This window comes from Ictalurus furcatus, chromosome 29, assembly GCF_023375685.1.
Source record: "Ictalurus furcatus strain D&B chromosome 29, Billie_1.0, whole genome shotgun sequence".
NCBI lineage: Eukaryota > Metazoa > Chordata > Actinopteri > Siluriformes > Ictaluridae > Ictalurus > Ictalurus furcatus.
In genome coordinates, this window is record NC_071283.1 from 2,180,537 (window position 1) to 2,194,236 (window position 13,700).

The following is a 13,700-nucleotide window of genomic DNA, read 5'->3' on the forward strand; positions in this document are numbered from 1 at the left end:
TATATGATTTAATAGTTTATTTTGTTAAATATCAAACATCTAAAAGGTGTGCATCATACCTGACACCTACATGAACACTGTACAGTTGGTTATATGACTGTAAGTCATTCCCTTCAAATGCTATTGAAGTTAGAAACGTGTTTAACAATGTCGTATGTCACTTTAGAGACGGTCCCTTAATTTCCCCATATCCGCGAATATCGAACCTCGAACGTCAAACCAACTTTATTCCAGTTCCTAAGGTTCAGCTAAAAGAGCCGGTTCAAAGAGCCGACTCATTTGTGAACGATACATTATTACACGCAAGTAAGTGTGTCATTTTGTTCTCTCTCTCTCTCTCTCTCTCTCTCTCTCTCTCTCTCTCTCTCAATGTTTCGACGTATTCCTGTCTTGAAAACACTGGGTCTCAAACCATATTCATGTAGGGGTACTTTTTAACAAGAGCGATTCCTAATATACTTCATGACTCATGAATCATGACTCATTAGGCACCGCGACACACCCTTTTTCAGCCAAAATTGTGTCCCCTACTCCTATATTATTGTCCAAGCTTTGTGAAAACTGGTTATGGTGACATTTCAGAATTATTATACGAATATTTAAAAAAAAAAAAAAAAACATTAAATTAAAATGCTAATGTGAAGCGTGTTTAGCTTGTTTTCGTCAGTTAAACCATTCAAACGTGCAATTTAAATAATATAAAGACGCGAATTCGTTTATCACGTACGTATATACAAGTAAAACAGCAAAATGATCCTTTATTTTATCCACATAATAATAATATTTAATACAACAGGCGGCAATGTACATTAAGAGCTCACGTAACAAACATACACAGACACAGAAGAAGAAGAAACCAAGTCGCGCGAGATGCGAGCTGGGCAGAATCCCAAATATCAGCTTGTTGTACACAGAGTGCACTACTTTGAGTGTTGGACGCCGTGTCTGCTCCTATAAACGTAGTGCCCGGATGTAGGGAGCGAGGATGGATTTGCAGTGTGGCTTCTGAACCCAGACGCACAGCTGAGGCTATTTAAAGGGCTTTCACTGTCAACAACGCTACTGTTTCTTTAAACACTAAGGTAAATTTTGTACGCAGAAGTCACCGTAACTTTAACAAATACTCCGAGAGAATGCATGCTGGAGTTGTGCTTGCGCGTGAAGGTGTTTGTTTAGTGGTTAAGTCCTAGCTCAGTGCTACAGTTCAAGCTAACTGGCTAACGCTAGCTAGCCTTGGATATATCACACCTGTACATCAACAACATCAGACTTACTTATTACACCAGCACCGTCCGAGCTTAAGGTTTTTTTTATTTAAAAAAAACGTTATATTTTCTTAAATAAGGCGGTTATGATTTAAATAGTGTGGTTTTGTGACGCATTTTGGTGTTTGGTTGGTGTTTTAGCACCTGCTGGCTAGCTGTCAAACGGGCCTGGGTGTAAAAGAAAATAAAGGAATAAAATGCGTGTGTGAAGACGTTTCCATGGAAGATGAACTGAAGTCTTATTTTTGCTTTTTAGGCTTTTAAATTAGCGACTAATTTAGTCATAAAAATGTACCATTACGTGACATTTTACATATATCTTATCTCAACCTATTATTATTAATATTATTATTAGTAGTAATAGTAGTAGTATGATATCATTTTCTAATATGCACACCAGTAATGTATTAAATTATCCCTTAACAACGTTTAAAGCCGGATTAAGGGTCACGTGACCACACTGTGGCTGCATTCATTGCCTGAAACGTTACTCTCGGTTTTCAAGTCGTCCTGTACTCTGTTTAATGTGTGTCCTCTTTATTGTGCGTGTATTTACGTTGTTGCTTTCGTTCCCCTCCGCAGGAAGGGACGCCAGGCTGTCATGGCGGGTGTCGGGGCGAACGCCTCTGCGAACCCCGCGTGTAAGATTATGACCTTTCATCCCACCATGGAGGAGTTTCGGGATTTTAACAAGTACCTGGTGTACATGGAGTCTCAGGGAGCGCACCGTGCCGGTCTGGCTAAGGCAAGGCCGTGCTTTCATCAACTTCCTTACGATTAGAGGGCGATGGGGAACGGTAGCGCTTCGGACGTCGCCGTTTCCCGTGCAAAGTAATACTACGCAGATGTGCTGGAACAAGTGCGATTCTGTTACAGCTCCGTACGCTGGCACTCGTCGTGCAGCGATGGACGGCGTTCTCGTCTCGTCCGTATATCCGTCTTTTTAAAGTTCTTTTTCTTGCTTTTACGTTATTACGTTGGACGGGAAAGAAAACAAACAAACAAACAAACAAAACGTATTTCCTTGCTACATAAGCGATCATTATTTCCTGTAAAGCTGAATCGGATCGTCGTGTGTGTCTCCTCACAGGTGATACCGCCGAAGGGCTGGAAGCCGAGACGCACCTACGATGACATCGATGACCTGGTCATCCTGGCGCCCATTCAGCAGATGGTGGCCGGCCAATCAGGGCTCTTCACTCAGTACAACATCCAGAAGAAGCCGCTCAGCGTGCAGGAGTTTCGCAGGCTGGCGAATAGTGACAAGTGAGACACACACACACACACACACACACACACATTCACACGTTTGCTTTTTACTTCCTGACCAATTAGGAAGTAAAATTCCCCCTGGATTTAAATTTCAGTCCAGGCCCTGTTGTACATCTTTGTCTTGTTATGAATATCTTTTTGCGACTTGAATTGATTCATTTCTCGCTAATCGTTAATGCAGGTCACTTGTGTGTGTGTGTGTGTGTGTGTGTGTGTGTGTGTGTGTGTGTATATACACATTTACTGTAATCCCAGCACGTGGTTATGAGGTCGTCTTTTGATCTTTGGCTTGTCTCGCGTGCGCAGGTACTGCACACCTCGCTACCTGAACTACGAAGACCTCGAGAGAAAGTACTGGAAGAACGTGACGTTCGTGCCACCCATATACGGCGCGGACGTGAGCGGGACGCTGTACGACGAGGTCGGTGGCGTTAAAACAAATTTCCTAGATGTTTAGCGCGACGTGTCGCGCGTGAATTACGTAGGTTCAGTGTTGGCACCTGGGGGAAAAAGATTCTCTGTGTGTGTGTGTGTGTGATGTCAGGACGTCGAGGAGTGGAACATCGGGCACCTGAACTCCATCCTGGACGTGATCGAGGAGGACTGCGGCGTCTCCATCCAAGGCGTGAACACCCCCTACCTGTACTTCGGCATGTGGAAGACAAGCTTCTCCTGGCACACCGAGGACATGGACCTCTACAGCATCAACTACCTGCACTTCGGAGAACCCAAGTTCTGGTTAGAGACGTGTGCTCTCATGCCGTGTGTTAGACAGATCGCGACAGATTTAAAGCCGGGAGCAGGGCTAGGTCGCAGGACCGCCCTCGCACATACGGACGTAGATATTTAGCCGAGACGAATGAGGAAGGTGTAGAGCTACCAGTTTAGCGTCTAGTCTCTGTGTATCTTTTATCTTTTGTGTGATCGGATTTTAATCAGATATACGGTTCATTTAAACTTTGCAGGTACGCCATTCCTCCAGAACACGGGAAGCGACTGGAGCGATTAGCCACAGGTACGCACTTTTTCTCTTTTGTCCTCATATGGAGGGGAAAAAAAACCCCTCACGGGTACTGTAACCATAACAACGCTCCTAAGACTAATAGCTAGAATCGGCTAACGAACTACAATCCCAAAATTCCCTAAATCCGTATAATTGACTATTATTAACGTCGTAATAACGCAAGGTCGACGAGATGAGATTCCACTTTTGTCGTTGCGCGTCGTACAGGTACAGAGATGATCATCAGGAAATAAAGGAAAAACGGACAATACAGGTTAACGTAGCCAGCACAGAGGCGGATGACCGCGTAACGTCTGACGTCGCGTAAGTCCGAGTAGACGACGACCGACGTCGTCCCGACACGCCGTGAACGCGGCCTGAGTTTAGCTAGACGATTAAGTTTTGCGCCGGTTTCCTCGGAAGTACCGATTCCGTTCTCTCCATGGAAACGGCGCTTCATTCGCGAAACGTTTCCTCGCCCAGGTTAAAGCCGCAACTCGGACGGAAACGCAGATCTCAGTTCAGATCTCAGTTCCAACCTAGTATGGAGAATAAAAAGGTTCCCGGAACCGTAAACCCGGGAAATAAAATTGGCCTGAGAGTTCCTGAGATACCCAAAAGGTTCCTGTTGAAATTATTATTATAATATTTTTTTTAAATCATGGCTTATATTATCGCGATATTGTGTTTTCTTTCTGTTCACACCTTTCTGGTTAACGGACTCGGAGTCACTAATTCAAATCGGTCCATAATAAGGAACCTAAGAACTAGACTGTAAACGCGAGGAAGTGTGGATCGGCGGGAACGGTTGAACGGTAGGACGGTGAACTTTCTGGGACCATCTCGGGATGTAGACGTCGGCCGAAACGTGAACGGAACTCTTTTTAACATTAACGATGTCCTGTATGTGGAGGTGATGGTTGTGTGTCCTTTCTTTCTTTCTTTTCTTTCCCTTTTCTTTTTCCCCCCTTCAGGTTTTTTCCCCAACAGCTTTAAGAGTTGCGAAGCGTTCCTCCGACACAAGATGACCCTCATATCGCCGTCTGTGCTGAAGAAATACAGCATCCCGTTCGATAAGGTACAAACCGACGTTTTAAAGGAACGCTTCAGCGCAAAACAGTGCAGTCAGTCAGACCAGACGATGTTTGGTACTAGTTCTACGTGTGATGCTTCCACACATGCACATGCTTCCATTTGGCCTTGTAGTGTAGCTGTGAAGTAATAGAAACGTTAAGTGAATCTGTATTTCTAAAAAAAAAGAAAGAAAGAAAGAAAAAAGAACGGTTACGCAACGTTGGTTTGTGTATATATACGTATACGGTCAGATAACACAAGAGGCCGGGGAGTTCATGATCACGTTTCCGTACGGCTACCACGCCGGCTTCAACCACGGCTTCAACTGCGCCGAGTCCACCAACTTCGCCAGTCTGCGCTGGATCGACTACGGCAAGGTGGCCACTCAGGTACGTTTCCGTTCTAATCGCGTACTGTTTCACTACGCGAGTTCTGACTCTGTACACGTCACCACGTTGCATTATGTGGGGTCGTCCTTAAAGTGGCTAAAATAGCTAGCGTAATTATCTACCATCGTTCCGTCGATTTTAAAAAAAAAAAAAAAAAACGCCGCCTCGGTCTTTACTCGACTCCGATCGCGAATTCATTTAGACGTTTTTCCCCCACAGTGCACGTGCAGTAAGGACATGGTGAAGATCTCCATGGACCCGTTCGTGAGGCGTTTCCAACCGGACCGATATCCGGCGTGGACGCAGGGCAAAGACGCGTGCTCGATAGACCACACCCTGGCCACGCCCAGCAGCACGCCCGAGCTCCAAGCGTGGCTCCAGAGACGCCGCAAGACCAGAACCAACAAGAAGTATGAATGACTGTTTGTTGGTTTTCGTCCTGCTCTAGTTTATTAATCGGCAAACCATTTACGGTCGTGTTTTTATATCTGGTCCGTGGTCTTGGCAGAGTGAGCTACCCTTGCACACGCTCCAAACGACTGAAAACCGTGCAGCAGCCGGTCGCCGTGGAGAACGCAACCACGCGGACGAGCGACCAGGAAGAGGAAGCGAAAGAGGAGGAAGACGCCAAACCTCACAACGCGTCTCGCCTCTCAGGTTAGACACGTGATTCTGTCCCGTGATTATTTTGTACTGTAGCGCTTTGCTCTTTCTTTTTTTTTTTTTTTTTTTTCGTGTTATTTCAAGATAGTATGTCTTATTTATACCGTATATGAACCCCCTCCCTCACTTTGTGTCGTTCCTGCAGGGCCCGCTAGTCTGTGTCAACAGATGTGTTTCGTCAAGGTCACACGAGTCAAGAGCAATTTATTGGCCCAGTCGTCTAAAAGAGTCCCGCCCCCCAATCCACAAGACACTGCGAGAGAAGCTTTAGGGACCAACGAGCCTCCAAACTCAGCTGATGAAGCTTCTGGTTCTGGTACGGATGACACGCCGGACTCGGAAGAAACTCCTGAATGTTTGTGTGTTGCCAAATCCTCAAACAGCAAATCCCCAAATCGGTCCTGTTGTCAAGAAGAAGAAGAAGAAGAAGAAGAAGAAGAAGAAGAAAACCGCTCTGCTGTAAATCCCTCTAGTACCACGGTCACTATGGAAACCCGCGGTTTCGCAGAACGTTCAGGAGCTCCTTCGTCCGACATGCCTTTGCTTACGCCAGAGGTGACGGAGGATCCCGAGGGAAGAAAATCTCCGAATCTGTCATCCGAAATGCCCTTCCTGACCCTCGCGGTCCAGTCCGGTGATGACGACATGCTTCCGAATCCTAACGAACCGGAAGACTCCACCCCGCCTCGGAACGCGGTGGGCGAAACCGGCGTTTGCTGCTCTAAAGCACCGTATTCTGATTGGTGCTCAAATCCGTTCCAAGAAGACGTCGGCCAATCGCTCAGGTCTGGTCCAGACGCTAACGAGGCACTCCTCGAAAAGAGCGACGGAGACGGATCCGCATCCGTGGATATCTCGCATCACCCCAAAGCCAGTACTGAACTTTCCAGCGAGTCTCCTTCCACGTCTTACGGCCAGAACCCTCTCGACGAAGCCGACTTCACGTCTTCTGCGTTACCGAACCTCTTTGGGGAATCCTCTACCGTCTGGAAGAGCCTAAGCTACCAAAATCCCGACGTTTCCGAGCTAGCGGTGCCTTACGCCGTGTGGGCGGAGCCTCGGTGCCAGCAGGTGAAGTGCCCCGATCCTTCCGACTTTCCGGAGAAGAGCCTGACGTTTACCGATCTGGAACCCAGCGTGGCTCATCATTCCGGGGCGGAGCTTCTCGATTCCCCGGGCAGGCCTCCGAGGTCAGACAGTAGCAGCGAGTCGGGTGAGGAGAACTCCTCCGTGAGCGAGACGGAGTATGAAGATTCGGGAATCGAGCCGGGAGAAATCCGCATCGTGAGTACCCCAGACTCTAACGTCGACCCAAACTGACTGTTTTAATCACATAAATCATTTTTTTTTTTAATCTTTTCCATGTTCTCTCAGTACACTATGCCCACGGCGAAGAGAAAAACGACCAAAAGTTGGCGCCACCCTTTGAGGAAACCGACAGCCAGGGCGGTTCCCAGCGCCGTGAAGCAGCAAGCCAACAGCGACGACGGTAACGTTTATAAATTAACACGGAAGACGTCTATAACATATACGTCACTAATTTGGATATTCTTACTGATTATATAGGGAATAAAACACTCATAGGGGTTACTAACAATTTGTTGTTTATTACAGACCACGTCATACTTTGTAAAAAATAGTTATTTTAATCCGTTTATACCGTCTCCTGTTTGCGTATCAGAACCCATGGAGGAGTGTATCGCGGAGGAAGAACTGCAGGAGGCCGACGTCTGGGCGAGACCCCTGGTTCATCTCTGGCACAGCAGGAAGTCTCACTTCCCGTCGGAGAGAGAGTACAACAGCGCGGCGGCTAAGACGGCGCCAAACTGCGCCGTGTGCACGCTGTTCATGCCGTACTATCAGGTAACCCGCATCCCGATAGCGCTTTGAGCTTAGACCTTAGGAACACGGGAAACGGGGGCAAGCGAGAGACGGGGTCCAGGCACGCCAGTGAGCGAGCGCCGCTATGGGTCATAGCAACACCGTTCTCTACTACAGTGCATAAAGATGAATCCACAGCTGCTGCACATCTGTTACACTCGTGTTTATTTATTTTGTTTCGATATTGTTACGAACGTTTCTCACCAGCCCGAAGAAACGAAAGACGAAAGCAGACCCGAGGTCACGACGGCGGTCCGAGAGGCGGCAGCGAGGTCGCGACCTCTGATTCCTGAGATATGCTTCGCGTACCGCGAGGGGTCGTGTCCCCCCAACACACTCCTGGAGGAAGATGGTTCCAGTCCTCTCGTGGCCTGTAAACACTGCTGCGTTCAAGTTCATGCCAGTACGCAACACACACACACACACACACACGCACATGCACTGTACATGCACAGTACATGCAGATCTAGTTCATTGTTTTTATTTATTTACCCCCCCCCCAATTGTACAGGTTGCTATGGCGTCGCTGCTCATGAAGTCACCCAGGACTGGACATGTGACCGCTGTTCATGTAGAGATCTCACCGCTGTACGTTACCGAATATTTAAATATCCGATATTCTAGATCGGATTATTAAAATTTGTTTTTAATAACGCGCGCGTGTGTGTGTGTGTGTGTGTGTGTGTGTGTGTGTGTGTGTGTGTAACAGGAATGCTGCTTGTGTAACTTGAGAGGCGGTGCGTTGAAAAGAACGACAGACGACAGGTGAGGACGCTCGGAGTTTTCCCCGCGTACGCTCGGTCGCGTGTGAACGATTGCGTGTAACGTAGGTGTCGCTGTACGATGTGTTCCAGATGGGCCCACGTGATGTGCGCCGTGGGTCTTCCCGAGGCCAAATTCACCAACGTAGTGAAGCGGAGTCCCGTCGACGTCAGCGGCGTCCCTGCACAGCGATACAAACTGGTATACACGCACATGCTAAACCGCCACCCCTTTTCCAGACTAATCGAGCTTTTCGTCCTCGCGTACGCGTGTCCATCAGGAGTCCCTGACGCGGCTCGTTTGCATATAGCGACGCCCACAAAACTCCGTAAAAGGTGAACAGTAAGAGTCGAGGCTGAAAGACAGACGTGGACGTCGTCGTGACTCGATTATATGGCAGTGAAAATATTGAATCATGTATAATATTAATAGTTTATACTGTACGCCGCCATTTCACTATAATAATAATCCTAATGTTATTCGAATCACAATCATAATTTCTGACGCATCGGTACGGCTTTCTCGTGACCGATGAGCTTTTCCTATTAATACGTGATTTTTATAATCGTGAACTCTCTCGTCCGTAGAAGTGCATCTATTGTCATAAACGGATGAAGAAGTTAGCGGGCGCGTGTATCCAGTGCTCCTGTGGCCGTTGTCCCACCTCCTTCCACGTCACGTGCGCTCACGCTGCCGGCGTCACCATGGAGCCTGACGACTGGCCGTACGTGGTGTTCATCATCTGCCACAGGCATCAGTCACGGAGCTCCAGCGCTGTGAGTACTTTCCGTCACGCCCCCTCCAACCCCATAGGTAAAGCCCCGCCCACCCCACCGCCACTACTATCATCAACGTGAGATTTCTTCTTCTTTTTTTTTTCTCTTCTTTTTCTATTTACAGAAATCAAAGGTGAGCCAAACAGAGCTGGCTCTGGGCCAAACCGTGATCGCCAAGCACAAGAACCTGCGCTACTACAGCAGCCGCGTCGCCAGCGTCACGGCACAGACGTTCTACGAGGTCATGTTCGACGACGGCTCGTTCAGCAACGACACCTTCCCTGAAGATATCGTGGTGAGTGTGTGTGTGTGTGTGGGGGAGGTGTTATGCAGCATGGGCGCGTCTAACACTCCTCCGTATTCACACAGAGCAGAGACTGTGGTCAGCTCGGGCCTCCGGAGGTCAGCGAGGTCGTGCAGGTCAAGTGGCCTGATGGGCTTTTTTATGGTGCTAAATACCTGGGCTCTAACACTACATACATGTACCAGGTACACACACACACACACACACACACACACTTTCCAACAATTACATTATTAGTAGCAGTAGTAGTAAGGACACTGTTATGGAGAATGAATCGACACCTTCGGACCAATCAGGATCCAGAAATTGGCGTACAAGTAATAATTGTGTATTACAGTATAAGACCGCCATGTTGTGGTGGTGGTTGTGATTGTCTGGGGTTTGTTTTTGTGTGTTTTGTGTAAGGTGGAGTTCGAGGACGGTTCTCAGGTGCTGGCTAAGAGAGAGGACATCTACACCCTGGACGAGGACCTGCCCAAAAAGGTCAAAGGTCGTCTCGTAAGTCACAAACACACAAACTTAGCCGCACGCCGTCGGCTTACGGGACGCGGCCGTTTTGGACGAGCGGGATTATTTTTCGCATAGGCTCCGCCCCCCTACGATTAAAGGTTGAATTTTAGATCCAGAGGGTAACGTAGTCCCAGTTTTAACCCGCGTGAACGGACTTGACATAAATACCGTCAGATACGCTATACGTATTGCGTGGGAGTGCTTTTGCATATTGGAATCTGATTGGCTCGTATGTTTTTATGACCCAAGACTCCAGTTTCAGATTGTTCAGCAACCACTGATGTGGCAATTTATATCTGATGTGTTTTTTTTTTTTTTTGTTTTTTTTTGTATATATCTTGTGTGCACACAGTCCACAGCCTCCAGCATGCGTTTCGAGGACGCGTTCTTCACCACGCAGGGTGAGCGTAAGAGGCAGCGCACACCGAACTCGCGCTTCCAGAACGACTACGTGGCTGACCCGAACCCTCGGACCTCGAGCTGCAGCAAAACCAACTGAGGAACCGGGGGAGGGGGAGAGGGAGGGGGGTCGGCCGGCGTCTGTTGACGTTTGAGAGGTCAGAGATGGAAGAAACACTTTTTTTTTCTTTTCCCCCCTTCTCTTTTTTTTTTTTTTTTTTTCCCCCCATTCCTCGAATAATGGTGAAGCATTAAACTATCTAAACAAACCTCTTTTCCTCCTGTTTATGTGACGTCTCTTCTCCTCGCTGTTCCAGTCCCTTTTATTTTGCACCTTAGATTATGATTATTTTCCGGATCATTTGCTTGGCTTTGCACGCCGCTTTTGTAAATGGCCTTTGCGCTCCTTCCTCTATATTATATTATATTATATTATATTATATATAAAAACACTACTCCTCTTATATCGAGCTTCAAAAAAAAAAAGTGTCGCTTGATTTGATTCTTTTGGACGAAACGTTGCTACTGATGATCTCCTCGAACCTCTGATCACGTTTAGCCCACCTTTAACTTCTGAGTTTTTACCTTTTTATTTATTTGGAATTTCATCTTATTTTCAGTGGTGCTCAAATCTGTAAAGAGAATGAGAAGCTATCTGTATGGAAGGCTGAATTATTAATATTTGAATAAACATCCATGTGGATCTCCGTCATTCTTATTCTCTTATTTACTGTGAAAGGAAGCGATTTCGGGTTTCAAAACACTTCCCTAAAACGTTGAACTGATTTATTTCATTTCAGGAAGGGGTGCCAATAATTCTGGAACTGACCGTGGGGAGCTAATAAAATGCTAACTAATGTAAACCAGACTATACCATGATTTATTAGTGATATTTCATAAGTATTGGCACCACTCATTTAAGAAATGACACCCCCCCCCAAATGCAAAACTATTGGCACCCTTACGATTAAATGTACTCTATTCCATTAGCAGCGGAGACGACGATGATGATTTATATCTTGGTTATTGTTCACAAAACATGGAAGTCGCATTCAGACACTCGGTTCTACCTTCTCTTCTTTCCCCGACGCTGCAGGAGAGACGATTTCACTCGTTTATCCGGGAGCCGTCTTCTCCCCCTCCCTCCTCCATCAGGCACTTTTGTTTGTTTGATGTTTTGCTGATGGCTCGTGCGATTAGCATTATTTTTTGGGGGGGGGGGAGAGGGGAAAAAAAAAACATCAACACTGGCTGTCTTATCAGCCGAGCGTTAATCAAAAATAAACAGAGAAACAATCTCAGTAATGAAGATAACATCGTGGTGCGAGTCTGCGATCAACTGCACTGTCATTTTACAAAGAATTCACAAATGTAGCTGTGTGTGTGTGTGAGAGAGGTGTTATTTATGTACACATTCTCGGCTCGTTGCTCTTCTTTCTTTATCATTTCCTCAGTCGTGAATCTTTTATTTAAAAAAAAAATTAGCCATGACGCACACAACTAAATAACTTTTGTTTGTTTGTTTAAAGTATAAAACTGACAGGTTTTCACGTGACGTCTTTAAACACCTGCATGTCGTCTTGCTCTCCGTAAGTAGAAAACCTCTCGTGCATCCTTTGTGCACTTTTCTGGCAACGAGCGTCAGGATCTTAAAAGCTTGGACTCTGATTGGCTCTCAGCACTTCCATGCAGTCTGTTCCAGCTTTCTGGAACGAGCGCATGCTCCACCCACTTTGCTTCCTAGACTCCCGTCTGAGGGTCCGAGTCGTCCATTGGAGTGCGAATACAGACGAATCTCCCAGCGGCTTAGTGAAAACGCTCGCTAGTAAATAATTCATGCTAAAATGTCCTTTTTTTTTAAAAAAAGTGAAGATTTACCACCCAAAAAAACGAAACAATAAAAACCCCACTCCTGCTTTTATTCGCCGTGTACACAACTTAGAAGTAGAAAGATTCTACAAACTTGTGTGCAAGCAGAGTATTTCTGTCCGTTTTTTTCCTGAAAGATCCTTCGGAGCGAACGTTAAAACGCCCGGTGTGTTCGCTAATTGGTTGGAGGAACAAACCAGAAGCTTGAAAAAGCTTTTCGTAGCTGCTGAGATGGAAAAAGGGTTTACAGATTGTCGTTTGCGTGTTACTGTTACAGACAGATCATCTGCAGGAGGTTACGGAGGAACCGGGCCAGAACTGACTGGTGTTTTGTGTTATCAGTGCTGCAACTCCATCACCATCTCTATTGCGTCTCAATGACTGTAATACTCAAGATGAACACTAGAGGGAGACAAAGAAAAGCCAGAACTTTACTTACTAGTCCTTCACCATTCCTTCTCTCTCTCACACACACACACTATCTCCTACGCTTCCTTTGTTTGATCATAAACAGGTTCTCCTTCCTCTCCCATTCCTCCTCCTTGTTCTTCTTTTTGCTCTTTCCCGAGCCAAACAGCACTGCCGGGCTTTTCCTCCCTCTGTGCGGTGGAGTGCGAAAGTGCGCTCCTTCGTCGGGGGGACTTTTCCGGAAGCCTCGCGGAAAGTCCGGTTCTCCGTTCGTCACGGTTCGCTTCCGCTTCTTGTGCTTTCTCTTGCCCGTGAGCTCGGGCGTGCTCGTCCTCATGTCCTCGTGCCAGTGCGTGTGGATACCCCGGGGAGATTGTTTAGGCGTGTGAGCGATGCGTCTCTTCAGCGTGCACGTGTCGGGTGTCTGAGGGACCGGTGCGGACCGCAAATGTGCGTTTTTGGCTTTTTTCCAGGGCTGCTGCGGAGTCGACCAAAATTGTGCATTTTTCCGTGGCGGCTGCGGGGTCCACCGGAAATGTGCGTTTTTGGATTTTTTCCGGGGCGGCTGCCGGGTCGGAGCGTCTCTGGCCTGCACTAGAAGCCCCGCCTTTCTGAGCTCTGCAACACACACACACACACACACACACGCAATTATACACACGACTCAATATGATGAGCATCATTGTCTTGTATCTGGTCACGTGACCTCCAGCTGTCAATCACACGGCGCTTGACTGTACTCTACTGACCTTCGGCTTGGAGGTGAGCCCGATGCGCTCTGCTCGTGATGTCGTGCTGGGTGTCGTACGAGGAGGCGAAAGGCAGCGTGGGATACGTTCTGTTAAACATCCTCCTCTCTGCGCACTCCTACACACACACACACGTTAAACCTTAATCCGAAATGTGTAAAGTGTTGTGTAAATCTGAAAAAATTTTACATACTGTGTGTGTGTGTGTGTGTGTGTGTGTGTGTGGGGCGAAGAGTGGCTCACATGTCCGAAGTGTCCCTCGCCAGAGCAGTTGTAGCAGTACGCGTGAGATCTGCGAGCGGCAGGACGAGGGGATCTGACCGGAGGCCCCGCCGTCGTCTGGAGGAAGAACAGACAGTATGCACAAGTATTAAAA

At 47.2% G+C, this 13,700-nt stretch overlaps 2 protein-coding genes across 3 annotated transcripts in view; one reads left to right on the forward strand and one right to left on the reverse strand.

The window, feature by feature from the left end:
* The first annotated feature begins 429 nt into the window (after positions 1–429).
* On the forward strand, positions 430–11,010 carry kdm4c (lysine (K)-specific demethylase 4C). Of its 2 annotated transcripts, XM_053619126.1 has the most exons (23): positions 430–723; positions 839–1,082; positions 1,848–2,010; positions 2,356–2,531; positions 2,844–2,958; positions 3,082–3,275; positions 3,503–3,552; positions 4,515–4,618; positions 4,866–5,003; positions 5,223–5,413; positions 5,512–5,660; positions 5,812–6,950; positions 7,041–7,155; positions 7,348–7,529; positions 7,755–7,950; positions 8,059–8,135; positions 8,257–8,312; positions 8,402–8,510; positions 8,897–9,085; positions 9,210–9,380; positions 9,455–9,574; positions 9,795–9,887; positions 10,252–11,010. In XM_053619126.1, exons 3-23 carry the CDS (start codon positions 1,867–1,869, stop codon positions 10,396–10,398), a joined length of 3,855 nt encoding a protein of 1,284 aa, XP_053475101.1. In that variant the 5' UTR covers positions 430–723; positions 839–1,082; positions 1,848–1,866; the 3' UTR covers positions 10,399–11,010. The 2 variants fall into 2 exon arrangements, with proteins under 2 accessions (XP_053475101.1, XP_053475100.1); XM_053619125.1 differs by having other exon boundaries at positions 430–1,082.
* Positions 11,011–11,772: 762 nt separating this feature from the next.
* Positions 11,773–13,700, reverse strand: part of zcchc7 (zinc finger, CCHC domain containing 7) — a 43,804-nt gene continuing 41,876 nt past the window's right edge. Inside the window, exons 7-9 of the mRNA XM_053619129.1 lie at positions 13,568–13,663; positions 13,325–13,442; positions 11,773–13,193 (exon numbers count right to left, since the gene is read on the reverse strand). Coding sequence (XP_053475104.1) covers positions 12,646–13,193; positions 13,325–13,442; positions 13,568–13,663 — 762 coding nt within the window. The 3' untranslated portion in view covers positions 11,773–12,645. The remainder of the gene's footprint in view (positions 13,194–13,324; positions 13,443–13,567; positions 13,664–13,700) is intronic.